This window comes from Pleurodeles waltl, chromosome 3_1 (genome assembly GCF_031143425.1).
Source record: "Pleurodeles waltl isolate 20211129_DDA chromosome 3_1, aPleWal1.hap1.20221129, whole genome shotgun sequence".
In the NCBI taxonomy this organism is placed as follows: Eukaryota; Metazoa; Chordata; class Amphibia; order Caudata; family Salamandridae; genus Pleurodeles; species Pleurodeles waltl.
Genome location: NC_090440.1, coordinates 2,000,442,184 through 2,000,461,424, shown reverse-complemented (window position 1 = coordinate 2,000,461,424; position 19,241 = coordinate 2,000,442,184). Strand labels below are relative to the sequence as shown.

Below are 19,241 nucleotides of genomic sequence, written 5' to 3'. Positions count from 1 at the left end.
AGAAATCTATTCTTAAAAGGGTTTTTATAAACTTGCGACTAGAAACTGTATTCCCTTTCCTGGCTATGCAGCATACACCAGGCCTCAAAGGGCCTAACAGTTCAATGCTAACAGAGTCTGTGCTGTGCTGTATGTAGCCTGCCCGAGGATGGATCACATTCTATGATCAACAGACCACGTAAGAATATTTCGATACAGGGAAACCGGGATCAATAAAATGTGTTCTTTTGCTGGATGGTCAATATGGCCCACTGGACTCCAGCCAATCTTTACAAACTGTGTCTTTGGCCCTCTGACACCTGCTGGAGCTGTGAGAAGGAAGCAGGAGACTTGAAACACATGCTAATGGAGTGTCCCACCAATAGAACGTTCCGGCTGAATATCAGTGATACCATATCACAAATCTTCCACTTAGATTGGACTCCGGCTCTGGTGTTCATTACACTGGGTATCTTCCACCCTGATATCAAATATGCAATGAGCAAAGACGATCATTTTCTATGAGACATTCTGGTCACAATCGGCCTGAAAGTTATCCTCAACGAGTGGAAGGACTCATCCAAACTTCCCTTCCATACATGATAGGAATGGGCTCAATTCACCAGAGCTGCAATTAACTCACTAAACTCATACTTAAAGTCCATGCCATTGAAAAGTGGTAAATTCTGGTGCAAACTAGACAACTTTATTACACATCCCTGTAGCTACGCTAATTCTCATTCCCACCATCCCCCCACCTAGACGTCCCCCCAACCACCTGCCCTTCCCAACATACCCCCTCCCCTACTACCCCTGTGGTTCTCTCCTAACCTATCTCCTCTCTCTTTTCCCCTTTCTTTCTTCTCTCTCGCTCTCCACCCATCTGCCATTAACTGAGGTACCTCACACACTTTCCCCCAGCAAATGATTTCACTCCCTCACCATACACACATTGGACAACCCTATCGCAACATCACAAAAAAACACACTTATATCGACCCTCTGTTTTTTCTATATAAGGCTCAAATCATTATATTACATTCTATATTGATGTCCTCATACGAACTGATGGTACCATACAATGGACTACTCTCTCTGTTTATTTCTCGGTTTTATATTCTTGTTGTATAAAATCTCAATAAAACACTCCTGAAATAAAAAGAAAAAGAGACTGAATGATGAAAAATGGTAATTTTCAATGGCATGCTGCAGCCTTGGCTGAGGCAATAGATGGGTTTCTGAATGCAGTAATGGAAGTGTGCCAGCCATGACAGACTGGACAAAGATTACTGTTCTCCAGCAGACTACCTAGATCAATTAAAGGATGTGTTTGAAAGGTACTCAGGCATCACCCAGCTGATGGAACTTACTCAAGAATCTGTGGGTTCTGCCTTTTTGCAAGGATTGTTGCATACTATTTATACTGGTTAGCAAGCAAAAGGTTGGCTGAGTTGGACACTCTCCAGCCACTGTGAGGCAGAGCAAGAAAGGAAAAACTGGATCAAATGACTCAAAGTTGATGGCTTTACAAAATCATTTGTAAATGGTAAAAGAACATGGAAGAGGAGCAAAAAATAGATTAATTGGGCTGGACATGAAGACAGCATAAACCACAGGAGAGAACCCTCAAGTAGGTATATGCTTTATGTGTGGTCAGTAACAACACTGGAAACATGATTGCCCCAAATTAAAATCAAATATGCCCAGCACAGACTAACCTTCCTGGAGTTACCCAGATAATGCAAAATCAGTATCTAAGCTATCGACTACCCAGGCTGCCCAGTATATACCTTAACTCAAGTTGATCATAATGGTCCATATATGAAAGCCACATCCTGTCTTACTGACGCCGGTGCAAGCTGATCTACTTTTAAAACCTCTGAATTTCCCCGTTTGCCTCTCACTGGCTTCTCCCCTGGGACACTGGTTATTTCCAATACTTGAGTTCCTCATTATATTACTGATCATATTTCAGTTAATTTAGGTCCTATAACTGACTGACATGCCTTTCTGTGGAGTCCTACCTCACCCACAAATCTTATGGGAAGAGATTTATGGTGTAAATTGTATTGCACTGTTTGCTGCGCAAATTATGGTATGTACCTCACTTAATCGCCCCTTACAACCAAATACGAATGCATTCTTGTGTAATGTAACCAGTGCTCATGTAAGGCACTGTTATACTTTCGTATCTAGATTGCGCTATATGAAACTGCAAAAATAAATAAAGCGCTCCAATACCTTCGTGTCGAGTTCGCGCTACATAAAACTGCAAAAATAAAGCGCTCCCTTACCTTCTTGTCGAGTTTGCGCTACATAAAACTGCAAAAATAAAGCGCTCCAATACTTTCTTGTCGAGTTCGCGCTACATAAAATTGCAAAAATAAAGGGCTTCAATACCTTTGTGTCGAATTCCGGCTATATTAAACTGCAAAAAAAAAAGAGACCCTGCAGACATCGCGAAGAAACAGCAAGATGCCCGAAAAGAAGGAATTGGAGGAAACAACATATGGCCACACAGCGCAAAGAAACAATGCAAAAGAGAAAAATAATGCACCACACTAAGTTTCATGGCCAACCGTGCAATAATATATGTAACGGGGTCATTCTCCAAGGAACTAACAAACCAGCCTAAAGGTGGCAGAAACGTAAGGCATTTACCAACATCAAGTGATTTTTGAAAGGCAGGCCCAGTAACCAATGAAAGTGATGGGAGTGGTTAAAGCCCACAGAATAGATTACAACATGTCGAGAAGAGCAGCGTTTGTGTGCTGCTATGCTCAACCTAAAAAGACAGAACAAGTGTATACTGTTTAGCCCAAGTACTACACAATCCTGCTACTCTATTGTCAAGTACACCTTTTAACGCTAAATGGTTTATAATTGTTGTTTTATGGCCTGTCTTCTTTTCCATTTCTGTACATGAAGAGAGCCAGTGTGCCTTGGTATTCCAGTTTGGGGGAGACCAATTAATGTGGGGGATGCACCCACAAAACAATACAGAGTCTCCCTTCATCTTTTTGCAAGCTCTTAAGAAGGATCTTACATCCAAATATTTCCTCAAAGTTCTACTATGGTCAAGTATGCAGACTATCTGTTACCTGCTTCTACCACTCAGGACCAATGCAAGGTAGAAGTGTTGTATCTACTCACTGAATTGGCCCAAAAAGAGCATAAGGCTTTAAAAAAGAAATTAAAATTTTGTCTCTCCTGTGTTCAATATAGGTTACTACGTCTCCGCTGGGAAGTGCCATCTGTTGGCTGAAAGGATCAGAACCATCCATAAGTTATCACAACCAGTTAGTCTCCCTGGTATGCACTTTCATAGGAATGGCAGGATGTTACAATGGATTTTGGTACAACTCCTCCAAGGTTATGTTAAAAGGGGCACACTGAACTGTTCCAAGAAAACAGAAAATGTATTTGTGGAAGTAAAAGAGGCATTGTCTTCAGACCCAGTCATGAGTTTATCTGACTACGGCAATCTTATTACGTTGTATTAAGAACAAAGCATGTGCTCTCTTGCGGCACTGGTGGAAGAAAGATTTACTAACTAATCCTCCATTCGGGATCCTGTGACCACCGGGGTCCCACCCTTTTTGAGGTCTTTTCATGTAGCACCCACCTAGTAGAAGCTTCTAGTAATAGTGACTCTCAGATTAGCAGTCTCCCATGCTGTAGGTTCAGTTCTTGAGGGTCTCAGCTCCCCAGAGACAGCGTTGATTCTCTTGAGCCCAGGCTGGGGAGTTTGGGTACAAAGGTACCTTGGCCGGCAGCCCCTGGAGTTAGAGGGTCTCACATCGTAGAGTTGACATGGAGACAGGGGGGTAAATAAGACAGTAGGGCCACTCTTGGTGCTGGCCTCAGTGATGCTGAGGTCCCTCGTTGGTAGGTCGATCTTGGCAGCATTGGTGTCCAGGCTGGACAACACTAACCAGGCCTTGGTGCTTGCAACTGCCTGGTGTACTCCAGGTATTGGTGCAGGGAGGCCCAACTTCTCAAAGACAGGCTAGGTCTATGGGGCTGAACGTCTGGATACTCAGGATACTCTTTCTTTATGCAAGATGGTTTCTCTGTGTACACGATGGTCAGCAAAATAGAGAACCGGTCAGTCCTGGATGGTGCCTGTAGGTGCAGGGAAGTGGCTCTTCTACTCCAAGGAAGAGGTTAACTGGGTGAAGGAGTGCTGGAAGTCGATGCTCAATTCAGGGGTGTTAAGGAGAGTGTAGCGTAGTAGCCAATAGGTTACTCACCCCTATGGTGAGTACACCCCCTATATGACCACTTCCTGTGGGGAGTGGGCAGAACTCTGTCCCAGAATTCGTAGTGCCACCAAAAACAAGATGGTGAACCCTTCCTTTGTGGAAGACATCAGACAGCCCACCTTAGGGTGTGACTAGCCTGGCAGTGCAAAAAGTCTACTTCAGTAGCTAATTTCCCACTTGTCATGGTGCCAAATGAGCCTCAGGGTAGGGGGTGACCCTCCCCAGATCGGGGGGCAATCCAGGGGGTCCCATATTAAAGGGGGGCAAAGGCTTTGAAACCTCCAGCCCAGACATGCTGATTTACTAGCCATCCTGCTGGAGGAGGTGATGCTACCTTCCTCAGGAGCAGGCATTCTTTCTGACCTCAGAGTGCGTGCTCTCACGTCCAGGGGGCCCAAAACTAGTCTTTGGTGGGAGGCTGGTCGATACTAGTCAGCCAGCATACTAGGGAACTAGTAAGTTTTCTGGGGCACCTCTAAAGTGCCCTCTTCTCTGGGTGCATGTCGTAATAAATCCAATACTGGCATCAGTATGGATTTACTGAGACAAGGTGTTTGATACCAAACACCATAGGTTCCAGTGAAGCCATTATGTAGCTGGATAAGGCGTAATGACCAGTACATACCTTAAGATAGCTTCCCTGTTCACTTGCAATATCTAGTATTTGAACTAGACATCACAGAGGCATATCTGCTCTTGCAGATATGTCCTCACATAAAATATAATGCACACTGGCTTGGGGCTTCAACAGCAGATTGAAGCTGAACTCTGATAAGACCGAGGTCCTCATCCTCGGCGCCAACCCCTCAGCCTCGGACGACTCCTGGTGGCCGTCCGTACTGGGAGCAGCCCAGACACCCACCGACCACGCACGCAACCTGTGCGTCATCCTCGACTCAACACTCTCCATGACCAAGCAAGTCAACGCCGTCTCCTCCTCCTGCTTCAACACCCTCCGCATGATCTACAGGTGGATCCCCACAGAAACAAGAAGAACAGTCACCAAGGCCATCGTCAGTAGTAGACTTGACTATGGAAACGCCCTCTACGAGGGAGCCCCAGCCAAACTCCTCAAACGACTGCAACATATACAAAACACCTCTGCACGCCTGATCCTCGATGTACCCCGCCACATCCACATCACTCCCCACCTGAGAGACCTACACTGGCTTCCCGTCAACAAAAGGATAACCTTCAAGCTCCTCACCCACGCACACAAGGCACTCCACAACACCGGTCCAACCTACCTCAACAGACGACTCACCTTCTACACCCCGAACCGCCAGCTCCGCTCAGCCGACCTCGCCCTCGTCACCGTCCCTCGCATCCGAAGAGTGACCACCGGTGGCAGATCCTTCTCCCACCTCGCCGCCAAAACCTGGAACACCCTCCCCTTGCTCCTACGACAGACCCAAGACCTGCTGACCTTCAGGAGGCTACTCAAGACCTGGCTGTTCGAGCAGTAGTAGCACCCCCCCTCCCCTTAGCGCCTTGAGACCCTCACGGGTGAGTAGCACGCTTTACAAGTGTACTGATTGACTGATTCAAGGACTGCTGTAGGGGTGACTTACATATATTTTATGTAGCGATGTTGGCATGGCACACAATGAGTGTGCCATATAGCATTCTCACTCATGGTTTGCACCATGACATGCAGCCTGCAGTGGCAGTTGGCATGTACAAATACATGTAATTTGTATGGGGGTCCCTCAGGGTGGCATAATACATGCTACATCCTTTAGGGACCCTCTTTAGTACCCATGCCCTAAGTAACAGGTGCACCATTTACTAGGGACTTACAGAGGTGCCAAAGTGCTTGACAATTGTGTATTTTATTTTCAGAGGAAAGAACACTGGCACTGAAGCCTGGTTAGCAGGCTTCAGTGCACTGCCAGAGTTGAAAACCAGCATTCGGTAGTTCAAATGGGGGGCAAAAGAGTGGAGGGACAATCAGCAAAAAGGCCTGGCTTCCTACAACTAAAATTAAACAAGGCCGGGATTGATTTATCTGATGTCCCACTACCAAACTTGTATCCAGTGCATATTGATCATACCTTGAACATGATGTCAGGAAACTTGTTGCCAGATATGCGGTATATTTGCTGTACGTACCTAGTGTGAAATTGGAAAAAGCTGCCATTTGCTTCATGTTTTTTCTGGTCAGGCACCTGAACTTACTGCTCTCACAGACGTTTATATACAAGTTACACCAAGCATGGTTACTGTATTTGCTGATTCAGAGTACATATTTGATGTTGCCCATGAATATTGGCTCTTGTGGATGCAAATGTTTTCCATCACTTCTGGCAGAACACTCAAAGAATGATGCTTTTGTGAAGAATTTGCTACATACTCTTAGGTTAACATGTAAAGTTGCGGTTAAATATATTATCTTGTGGAAATGAATCTGCAGATGGAACGGTCAAAAGTGCTGCTTTGTCCTTCAAGTCTAAAATTGAATATTGTGTGAACTGATAAATTAGCTGTACTAACGCTTACCTTCTTGTCTAAAATGCAGGATCAGGCATCAGACGCTAAAAACAAGCCTGGACCAAACATAACTGTAAAAGGGACCACAGCATATTCTGAAGGGAAAGTGCAGAGAGAGTGGCAATCCTGAAATTTCTGTTCTCAGACCGTGCCAGGTTGTATCACCGACATGCTCATCAATGTCAGAATGGAGATTATTATTCATGCCAGACCAACAAATTGATTTGGGCCTTTCTTTCCCTTGGTCCCCCAACATTATTGTCACTATTGTGTCACATGCCAAGCCCATAATATTACATAAGTAATTAAGACTACTTCTGTTGCGTAGCTGCCTCCTGGGGGCCCTCTGTCCACCTTCAGATGGACTTCATACATGCCTAAGTGCTGCTCCTATTCATACATTCTTGTGATTGTATGTTTTCTGGATTGGTGGAGGCATACACTAGCTTAAGGATTTTATACACAAGGGGTACTGCTACAGCTGTCAAGTGATCAGGGAACTCACTTTGTCTTTTCTGTGGAGAAAGAAGTACGGTTTAGGGATAAAACAACATTTCCACTGTACCCTTCAGCCAGCGTCATAAGGCAAGGTTGAGCATTACAGTGAAATACTCACAAATAAATTGGCCAAGATTTATGCTGAAACCCACCCTTAAGTGTCTCCCTAGCACTCTTGTTGATCCAAGCTAAATTTTCTAGGAAATCTATACATACCCAGTAAGAGATTATCAATAGTCACCCATTGCTACTCTCTTTTAACCCCACCAAGTCGCTCCAATTGCCCTCGACTTGCATCCAAGTAATGATGTGGTTCTGCCATGCTGTAGACAACTGACTTGCTGTCTCAACAGTCTCCCTTTCAGGTAGAGATCCCCCTGCCCAACTGCTAATTTGATGTCTGGCAACACCTACAGCCTGCGGACTTGCTCCATGACAGAGTCCACCAATGATAGTCTGCTCTACAGCCCAGGTGGAAGAGGCCCTACCAAATCCTGCTCACCACAAAGACTGCTGTGAAGTTGAGGCAATCCTGCCTAGATACATTCCCCTCCCCCCAATGTAAAAGTACACTGAGCCTTCAGTTGACCGCTCCTCTCTGCATCTGTTGTGCACATGGTCTCTGCCCTTTCTTCCATTCCTGGCTTTGGTCCACTGCACTAACACAGACCAAAGGAGGGGCTACAGTGAGGGCCTCCAGCCTGTGTGTCTCTGCAGCTTCGATCATCTCAGGGTACAGCCCCTTCTTCTCACTGGTACCTGATACATCACATTAGTTATCAAGCCTTTCGCTATTGGATCCCACGGTGGGCCTAGACAGCTAAGTTTGCAGAAAGCCTTGGTGGGGGGAGCCTGAAAAGAATCCCACCGGATCTGTTGTCCATCTTCAAAACCAAGGTTCCACTTATCAGGAGAATTTATTCCTGCACTTGGTGGAACAGACCTGCCAAAACGTACATCTCTCTTTATGCTAGATCGTGCACTCACCTCCCCACTAAACTCAGTTGTGCCTCGGATCGCTGTGCAATTTGAAAAGGAGGAGCAATGTGTTGAATTACACGTTCATGGGTTCTTCCCTGAGGAGTGTAACAAGGTCACTGACCCATCTCCTTCAACTACTGCTGACTTCTATTATCCCAACAAGAGTACCATTCCTGAGGCTATTTATCCTGCATATTCTGTCAAAGGACAATACAGTGAACAACCTTAATGGAACCATCTGTTGGACAATGTAAGTATCTCTCTCATGTTCAAACCTTCCCAGATTCTAACGTGACAGTGTTTTTCGTACTGCCTTCATGTACATTGCTAGCTTGAAGTAAACTAGAGAAACAACCTGCAACATATTGTGTGTGTTGCAATAGAGTCGATGCCTGCTTGCCTACAGACTGGTCCGGATCGTGTTACCTAGTCAATGTAGTCTCGACTATATGCTATATCCTTGCTGAAACACTGCACACAGGTAGACCTGTTAGAGAAATATGAGCTAGTTTTTTTTCACGATCGTGTTTCCTATGGACATGATAGGATTAACTGTACAAGAAGTCAAATATGTTGCTAGAATATTAGAGGAGGAAGTAACTGTTACAGCTAATGCTTTAGGACTCATCTCTGATCATATAGAAGTCCAACAAGTGGTAATCCTGCAAAACCATATGGCTCTACAGTTTGTCCTAGCTGCCAGGAGTGGAGTGTACACCACTGTAGGTGCACAGTATTGTACTTCCATACCCAACGTCTCTCTTACAGTTTATGAACAAGCAGATCAAATAAGAGATAGTGTAAAGGAATTGCACAAGATTAACAACAAACTTCACCTAGACAGAAAAAGTATTTGGTCCTGGTTAAAGGGCATTTTGGTAGATGAGGTATGAAGACTACTTGAATAATTTTCACTCTTTTTATTCTCATATTTTATCTTACTTATGAAGACAACTTAAATAATTTTCACATCCTTATTCTCATATCTTATCTTTCAAATTTGTATGTGTGAGTATTAATTGTCTCACCTACAATAAAGGCTCAGCCCCTTTCTCCCACTTATTATTCCTGAAGGTAATGCTAGAACAAACAGTAATTTAGAACTCAAGAAGGAAAAGTGCCATGATGACGAAATTAACCATGAAGGTAGTATACACTGATGTCAATACGTATATCACTATCAAGTGGACAAGTAAAGGAGGAGACTGGGAAAATGCACAGATTTCCTTTAATTCTACAGTTATAGCTGACACCATGTTGCTTAGCTGTTGCCATTTTTTTTGTACATGTTAAACATAAGCTGCTTTGGCTAAGACGTATTTATACTTCTAATGCTTCACATAACTAAGTGAGGATTCTTAATTGAGCAAGCTCAGAGTCTGAAAGTTACTTCCTTGCATTTTTGAAGGCTTATGCACTCTAACAAGAAAGGTATTCACATATAGTATTAACATTTTGTGTCATATGTATTCTGGTGGATGTGTGTATGAAGAAAACCTATAAAGTCCATGTGAATGAGGGGCTTGGATACTCAATGAAAATAAGTGGGAATCCTAGCAACTGTGTATAGCAATATTGCATTTTGCGTATTGTTGTTAAATATATGTGCTTTGATTTCAAGCAGGCATTTATTCAGTTCTTATCCTCCCACGGTAAGGAACTAAAAAGTTTAACAGATGATTCAACCTGGTGAACAGAGCCAAAATATTGATGAAGTGTGAATCAGGGAAACGGTTATCCTCAAATTTGTGAATTTGCTTTCCTACGGCTGCCCAATAATACTAACCAACACCAGGAAGAGCTCCCAGTCCCCTGTTTGAATGGTAACATTTGACAAATGTAAAGTCTGTTTACAGGCCCACAAGAAGCTATTAACCTCCTGAGCAATACAGTCATCACATCATTCTATCAGGCGCTGTGGGTGTGGAGGTCGCATCCAATCCAAGTGGCAGCAAATTCCTCCTGGTGCTGGCACACAGTATTCCCTTTTGTCTCGTTCAGGTTCAGCTGCGGGGTTTGAATTTTTTCCTGAGTTAAAATCTGCAACTGTCTAAGAGCAATAGTGAAAGTAAAATGAGAAAATGGCCCATCAGTGCTTGGTAGGGTCTATCTCACCCACACCCACATTCCCTCTCTCCAAGCACAGATTATGATGGCAACAGTATCACTGGAAAGAGGAGAAACTTCCCTTTCTAGTGGTATCTCTCCCCAGTGGTTCACTACAAGAGGGTGACCCCCAAACAGTGTTCCATCCACTGCTTACCAGGGAGGTGGTTAGATCAGTTCTCTTCCTCCCCACCAGATATGGGCAAGTAATCTCAATCAAAAACAGAGCATTTTGAGACATTGCGGACTAGAAGGCTCCGTTACACATATATTGTTGAGCTGCCCCCACATTCAAACGTTACGAGTAAGAGTGGAGAAATTATTAACTAGAACAACAGGTATACCCTTAATTCTGACACCACAACTAGCAATACTGGGTATTTGGGAAAACTCAAACCATACACGCTATCAAAAAATACTTTATTTTGGGATGCATGGTGGCAAAAAGAGACTTTGCCCAGACATAGGGAACAGGTTTGCTCCCTACGCACCAGTGTTGGGAAACAAGAATGGAGTATTGTAGAATAATTGAAAAAGAAGTGTATAAGAGCAGAGGATGTATGAAAAAATACAAAAAAATATGGGGAGGATGGGACATGGAAACATGTATGGAAGCTGATGTTTGAAGAACTAAATCATTAAACGAACATTATAAAAGCCAGATGACACAAGAACTGTGAAAACTCACATAGAGGAAGCAAGTTCATAAGTATCATTGAGTACCGAGAGGTACAGAAAGGTATGACTTGAAGTTTTCAAGTTCAGGTTTATAAGTGACAGGAAACGTTATGAAACTATAGAATGATGTTGGATGTATCATTGAAAGAGATGAAAAAATTAAATCAAAATATATTGGGGCTGGGGGGAGCAGGATGGGAACCACAGAATTTCATTCTCCCTACCTAGGGGTCTGAAGGGAGGTAGGGGTAATGATTTTTTTTTATTTTTTTTTTTTAAAGTTGGGTGTAGCGAGCTGGCCAGGCATTGGGCCTTAACCCCACCCCAAATAGCCTAACAGGCTTTCCGCCAAACCTAGAGAGCTGATTGGGGGTTTGAAAAAGCATAATAGACCAAACAGTTATGGCTGGAACGCCTGAATTATTCTCAGCCACTGGTAATCACTCATGCCACATTCCAATCTATCGGGTTTTTTTTTGCACACCATGTCACTTCAGATTGGACGCAGCTACATGCAAATCTGTCTTGACCCCGTTCCAATTAAACAATCCAGCCAGAACTGCGAGGTCAGGTCCTCCCTGAACTGGAACACAAGCAACCCAGGACCGGTTTCACACTAGTTATGGGCTCATCAGCAGGGTAAAGCTGGGCTCTTGTGACCTAGTGTGCATGGAATCCACATCTGGGCATACCCATCACACGTAGGGTGACACAAACGATGGATGGAATGCTTGAATTAATCTCAGCCACTGGTAATGTCTCAGAGCCTCATCCCTATCCATCGCGCTCACTGTGCCACCTGAACCAAGCTACACCTGTTAAAACCGGTCATAGATTGCTTGAGTTCCGGTTCAGGGAAGACCTGACTTGCCAGATCAGGCTGGACTGTTTCCATGAGGAACAGGGTTATGACTGATTTGCATATAGCTGGGTCCAACCTGAGGTGGCATGCTGGGCAAAACAAAATGATTCATTGGGATGCGTCCCCGAGCGACTGCCAGCAGCTGAAATTAATTCAAGCATTCCACCCATCACCTTATTTTAGCAAAAGCGCAATAGACACCAGGGGAATATATATAAATATATATATTTTTTTTTCTTACAAAAAAGAAACGGGTGTGGGCCACTAGCACAGTGACTGAGCCTTACCCCGACACCTAAAGTGACCAACAGTCTTTCTGTTCCAGAGGAGATGACTGTGGGGTATACTCTCGTTCTGCTCCCAAGAGGGTTTCCAGGGATTTTTTTCTCAGACAAAATGAGGTGGGTGATCTGCCCAGGCACTGGGCCTTACCCCAACTCTCAAAGGCTTCAATATTTTTTTTGCCACCAATTAGGGGAGTTTACCCCAATCTGGAAAGCTCACTACACGCAACAGTGTATTAACTTTTTTTTTTTAAGTTGGCATGCCCGTCCTGTCCCCCTGGGGCTGTTTGTGGGGTTTAACCCAATCCTGAACCCACAGAGGGACAGAAAGAACATGGGACAGCAGGTATTTTTAAAAGAAAAAAAATAGGTGGGGTGGTTTACCCAGGCATTGGGCATTACCCCTCACCCCTAATGGGTCCAGCAGTGTTTCCCACCAGCAACCCCTTCCACATACTATGTAAGCAGGAGTTAATATTCTTTGGGTGAAGTTTTGACATACGGGTCGACAGAATTGTGAAAATAACTCCCAACTTCCTTTCACTTGCCATGATAAATGGCTTCACTATGTGGGTTCTGGCAACTATGGAACCCTGACAACCCGGGATATTTCTAAAACATCAACCCTCAGGGTAATCCAGGGTGGTGTGGCGTGTGCTGATCCCAGCACAGTTTCCTACCTAGAATGCCCAACAAACGTCAAAAGTCTGAAAATGCAGGGCAATCTGAACAAGAAAATGTGGTAAGAGCCACACACGTCACACCATCCTTGAGTCTTCTGGTTGTCTAGTGTTCAGAAATATCCAGGTTTGGTGCCCTTTACTGGGTGGAGGCTGAGCTCTGGCCCAAATTCTGCAGCTACCCACATTGTCAAAATGGGCCAGTTTTCAAGGTGCAAACTTGACTGCTCCACATTGTGGGTTGAAAAGCTTTCCTGTTGTGACAATAGGTCCAGCCACTTAAGTGGGCCATCATTTTCATTCAGATTAGTAAAACATGTGTCATTCCCTCAGTTTTAGATTTCCAAATGTAAACCAGTAAGCAAGAAAGAACACCTTTTGAAAAATGCCTTCTCGATAGTATGTTTATTCCCATAAATTCAGAGATGTACAATAACCACAATTCCTAAACTCATTATCTTCGGCACATTTAAAAAATGCATACCTTTTTACCATATAGAGTGAAGCTTAGTCTAGATACAATGAAAAATCATTATACGCTTCAGCTCAGTAGTTGGGTTTGGGCACTGCATGTTTTTAGACAACTAATGAACACTAAGGGCCTGATTACAACTTTGGAGGAGGTGTTAATCTGTCCCAAAAGTGACGGTAAAGTGACAGATATACCACCAGCCGTATTACAAGTTCCATAGGATATAATGGACTTGTAATACGGCTGGTGGTATATCCATCACTTTACCGTCACTTTTGGGACGGATTAACACCTCCTCCAAAGTTGTAATCAGACCCTAAATCTGCAAAAAATTACAGTAACACTTACTTATTTCTATTTTCCCTACCTATTTTAATGATTTTTTTTATTTCAATAATTAGTTTCTTTGGGAAACACCTGGACAATGTACATAAATGACCCTGTGGTGAATTCTGGATTCAGTCTACATTTCAGAAACACTTAGCTTTCCAGGTTCTAGTTCACCCAAGGGTTTCACAATCTTTTCCCATCAGAGTAGGTAGAAACACACAAACAGTAACAAGTGACTACCACCTAGAAAAATGCAAAAATGGTGGTTAAAAATGGCTGCACCTGTTCCTGAAAATTTGGAATAGAGTGCTCTAAGCACAGCAAACCCTTTAATCATGGCATTTTTAGAAGAAAAAAAAAATACAAAAAAGAAACAAGGATAGCTAATTAAAAGGTGGTTAGATACAAAAGGTCAAGAAAAGAACAGCAGACCAAAAAAACTGAAACCTACCACCAGCCATTCAGAAATGGATTTAATGACACTGTGCATACAGAAAAACAATACAAGAGGCTGCTTTTGTTCAGTGATTGTACAGAAGCAGATGTGAACTGTAGGGACTTTCTGCAAGTTAAGAAAAATAACCTTAAACTAAAAATATATCCACTGCTTGCCTGAATTTTATTGTGGGTTTTGATGAACAAAGGGCAAGATCCACAAACGACAAAGATCAAGTAAACCGTATAACAGGCCTCTCTTGCAAACAGAAAATGCTTCTCTGCCTCATCATTTCAGCAGTTTCAAATGCTAATAAAGTGCTTAATTAGCAACACAAGAATTAACTAAGAAGTGCCAGTTAAGGAGAAAGTACAACTTGAAGCTCACATGTCTACATATGAATGTAAGTATTGGCTCGCTGCAGATATTACACATACACTTACCTCCAAGTTCTTGCTGCAGTCCTTGCGCTTGCCGGATAAGGTATTTGATTGGAATCTGATCCATCAGAGCCGAAGAGTATGTTTTTGGCTTCTTTTGCATGACCGCTATAATAAAAGAAATTGAATTAAACAGCAGAAAATCATGCTTTACAAAAATACAGCAATTGAATGTTTTGTTTAAGAGAATTGACAGTTGTGTGCAGAAGCACAAATAACTAGGGGGTGGGCACAAGCAATGATGAAATCTGAATACATTTTCTATAAGTTGGAAGCACCTCCGCATCCTTAATCACTATTTCCATTATCCATATCCACTATTACCAATGAGACCAGCCCAAGGCACAACTGGCTAAAGGTCACCATAGAGGCCTCCTCAAGGGAGTGAGTTGCTTAGAAGCCACATGTTCCTTGCAACCCAGGTAGCAAGAATCCACTCCTCTCTGCTGGTGGTTTCTTATTGTTTAAGACCACATATGTGACCATATTTGATCATTTTGTTCGGTGATTTCATCATCCACCTGTGATCCAGAAAGGTGTGTGATGATCTGCATATTCCCCTAACTATCCAATTTCTTTCCATATCTGGATTCTCTTAATTTTGTTCTGTGTTCCACTTTGCTATTTCTGTTCTGTTTGTTCTGTTTGTTTTACAAAAAAAAAAAAGAAAAAAGAAAAATCAAAGACATGTTGGCTGTTTGAAAATAGTGTTCCTTCTATCTTTTAGTGCAGCTCCTTTACTATGAGACTTTCAACACAGCTGAGCATCCCACATAAAACTGCACAATGTTCTATTTGTTTGAAATGAAATGGTGTTTTGGGGCGGGGTTAGTTGAGGGGTCATTGTTTATTAGATGTTGATGTCTCTTTTCCCTCGTGTTGGGATTTGTTAACTGGAAAATTCCAATAAAATATTTTGGATTTAAAAATAAAAATAAAATAAAATACAGAACGTTCATTCATGCAGAGGCCAAAATAATTTTAGGGACCATGGCCATGGCAGGATCCCAACTCTATCAAATGATAATAATCAAAATGAGGCACCCATAAAAAAAAAAAACGGAGGAGTTACTACGCACTAATCTGTTCCGGGAACTAGATTAGGCTAACAAAGGGCACTAAGTGGTGAAGGAGAATTCCTAGTGGGATTACAACTTCCTGGACTGAGAAGGAGTAAATTGTCTAAAGCAGGGTGGCATGAAATGTGGGCCAAGGCCTTGAAGGATCCACTTGAGGAGAAGAGTTGTGGGGCACTAGATCAGAGGTGTTCAGCAACAAACGTCTTTTCATATCTACCATTACCTCCACTTCAAAGGGTGTCTGAATGCATCCTGGTGAAATGTGCCTTGAAGTCAAGGCAGATCTTATCAGTTTTAAAAGCATCTTCCATACCCCTTGAAACCAAAGTATGAACGAGGCAACCCTCGGATTCTTGACAGGGTGTCGAACTACAAGCATGTGTCCTTTCTATTTTTCAATTTCTTATACACCAATAAGTCGAGGCAGTTCATGGTGTCTCAGAAGAGAAAGCCAAAACCGTATGCACACATCACTCTTTTTGTAGTTCGATAATTTATGGCTTTTCTTTTTAAATTGTTCATAACATTATGGAGCAAAACTGGAAAAGACACTTAAAAGTTCCTATTATTCTTCCTCTTTGCTCTCCCACAAATTCTTAAACAGTGGTACCTTTTCAATCAGAGAGATCTGCACTCGAATTAAAGAGGATAATAGGAGCAACAAATATCTAAGGGGGGAGTACAAAATACTTAAGCAGAAAAAAGTAAACATTCCCCAAAGGAAAGACCAAAAATGAAATGTCTCTTTATTCTGGGAGCCAGTGTAATCACATAACAAATAGAACATTAGGACTGAAGTGATGCAGTGCAGTGTGACATGAAAAGGAAGAATACTGAAAACAGTCTCTGAATATATTTTGGCATACATTTCAATGTTCCAGCATCATGCTACTTCTGTGAGAACATCGAAATAGTCATGAGATAAGAAAAATTCCAAATTAATATTTTAAAACAAACATGGGAAGAAACTAAACTTGTTTAAAAAAATGAGGAGCAAATTCTAAATGAAGTGCAGTTAATCATGAACATGAATAGAAAACAGCATTTATTTACATCAGCTATATTTGATCTATAAAATATGGAGGAAGACATATCTTTATTTTAGTTGTCAAATCTTGAATAATTTATGAATCCATCATTCCTGCTGGGTTTAGCTTTTCTAATAAGGGTTACCAATGGTTTAAAAAAAAAAGAAATCAAGAACCTAAACTTTATACATACCTAGCGCTTTTGTGTTTGTTAACAGAGCCTCTTCATAAGACAGGACATAGTGAAGCACCAGGAGCTGAGCCGTAATACTGTAACGTGGACTGAGACGGGCATTTTCGGCCTAGACAAAACAAAAACAAACACATTTGCAAAGCAAATCTGGTCAGTGTACGGAAGAGACAACAGCTTTGAAAGCATTGAAGGGCTCTTTTGCAAAAAAAAAAAAAAAAATACTTACCAAATGAATTAAACTAGCAACAAAATTGTCCACTAGTGCCCTGTAACTCATCGTTTACACATATCATACTGCACAGGAAAATGCACTATTGTATCACAATTTGAAAACAAATAAAGCATGACTAAATTGTTTTACCCCGGAGAGTTCTTGAAACACATTCCGAATCTCTTGCTCTGTGATTGGCTGATTGGTAGCCTCAGGACTAGATTTTGATGCTGGTGTGAGTACTGAATTGATGTAAACCTCTATAAGAGGCAGCAACTGGGGATGAAGAGGGGTCGTTGTTTCACACATCTGTCTATATATCCAGTCCTGGAAAAAAAAAAACATGCTTTTGATTTGGCAGCCAGCAATGCACAATTTTAAAACCCATGAATATACGTTTCTGATTTCAAGAAATATTTACCTGAATCAGTATGTGACTGGCGGCTCAATGCACAATTCACTATCTGTATGTAATAGAATGGATGAATAGATTTATTTAAGGAATTAGTAAAATGGATTATCTTACCTTGATGGAAACTTTGTGCTTAGTAAATGATCGGCTTCTTAGTAGCTGATAAATGCAGTGAATAGGTAGAAAGCCCGTAATGTTTGCGCTTAAGTTACTTGTGACTGGGACTCTCACTGCGTGGGCTGTCACTACCTAAAATGAAAAAAATAATATCCTACATTTCTGATGTACCAAAAGCACACATTCCTACATTAAGATTTTATTGGAATGAGATGGGATCTTATCTGTCCATTGCATTAATTTCACTTTACCATTCTTAAAGTGGGGAAAAGCTCTACAATTATAACATTTTCCCAGGGGCCACAAGGTTTGGCGTGTGATGTGAGCGAGGGCCACATTGATACCAGCAGGGTGGCGGTTGAGGTTGGAGAGGGGTTGGTGGTGAAATGGGTGTAAGGGAAACAAGGCACATATATCTAGTGTCTGAACTGCACAATGTGAAACCAGAAACTTAGGATTAATCCCAGCTTCTCCACGTAATTAAACTGTGCGATCTTAGACAATTTTTTAAATTTCATTTTTCCTCCTTTTTCTTCATTATCACATATGAGGACCTAGAAATAAATGACTTCAGCTTGTGTGCTGCACAAAACCTTCTTTTGTGTTTGATTTAATTAACTATACTGCTGTTCGTTTCTAATAGGAACCAAGGCCAAAAAAACAGAATGCACATAAAAACTGACTTGTGTCTTAGGCATTGTTTCTGGAGCAGTGGGTGAGAATGAATGCTTCTAAACTCACTTTAAAAAAAAATACCTCTCAGTGCAGTGATATAATCTCTTGTACTAAGGTGAAATGGTTCTGTCTGTTAATGAAATACACTTTTTCAATTTTGAACAGACTTCATCATACTTTCACACCTTTGCTGCAAGATGTCCTTAAAATGAAGGTGTTTCTGAAGTTAAGGGGTGCAGAATACCCTATTTACTTCCTTTCTTTAACTTCCATTAACATTTCTAAAAACGTTTCCCAGTTTATTTAGCATCATTTTAAGGTGTGTGCTGAGCTGTGTAAACAGCAGCCCGGTGCTGCTCTTGACCAGGAGGCAGCGTGTAATGGTCAAGAGGGACACATGCGGACAGCGGGCCGTACTTTGAGTATCACCGTTCAAATGCCTGGATGTTTGGCAAATGGTAGGTCTCCATCTGAGGTGGTGCATTATGTAACAAAAAAAGGTTGCATTGACTGCATCATAGTGCGATGATAGATAGCTGATAGTAATTAAAGCATCCCATGCATCACATGGTAGTTTCTGGCTTCAAGGAAATACGCCAATAATTATAAAACAAAATAGGGGAAGTGCACAGCGATATTAGCAAAGAACTGCCATTTTACTTGGCAGATACTGTAAAGACTTGAGAGGTCATACCCAGGCTTCTCCAAAAATAAAAGGGTAGCATTTTTAGGCTGATAAAGTTAAAGGACATGGAGAAAGATGTATAAAATGGGTTAGTGGTTGCAAACCCTCCAATTCACTAAATTTGTGGGTTTCTGGCTGCTAAAAATTGTTGCATTATGTACTTAACCAATTTTAGGAGTCTGTAAAGGTTTAATTAAAATGGATGCACAACTGAATACTGATGGGGTATTTAGGAGGGTCCTGTTGTGTGCATTTCTTCCAAATACCAAATAGGTATGAGATGTATTAATGGTTTGGAACCAGAATTCCAGTAGCAAACCATTTAAAAGCTGCAGACTCC

The 19,241-nt window shown here is 42.1% G+C and overlaps 1 protein-coding gene across 1 annotated transcript in view; it reads right to left on the bottom strand.

Annotated features, from left to right (window-relative positions):
- Positions 1 to 19,241, bottom strand: part of INTS2 (integrator complex subunit 2) — a 194,079-nt gene that overhangs the window by 132,748 nt on the left and 42,090 nt on the right. The window contains exons 13-16 of the mRNA XM_069226442.1: positions 17,539 to 17,673; positions 17,163 to 17,339; positions 16,802 to 16,910; positions 14,505 to 14,609 (exon numbers count right to left, since the gene is read on the bottom strand). Coding sequence (XP_069082543.1) covers positions 14,505 to 14,609; positions 16,802 to 16,910; positions 17,163 to 17,339; positions 17,539 to 17,673 — 526 coding nt within the window. The remainder of the gene's footprint in view (positions 1 to 14,504; positions 14,610 to 16,801; positions 16,911 to 17,162; positions 17,340 to 17,538; positions 17,674 to 19,241) is intronic.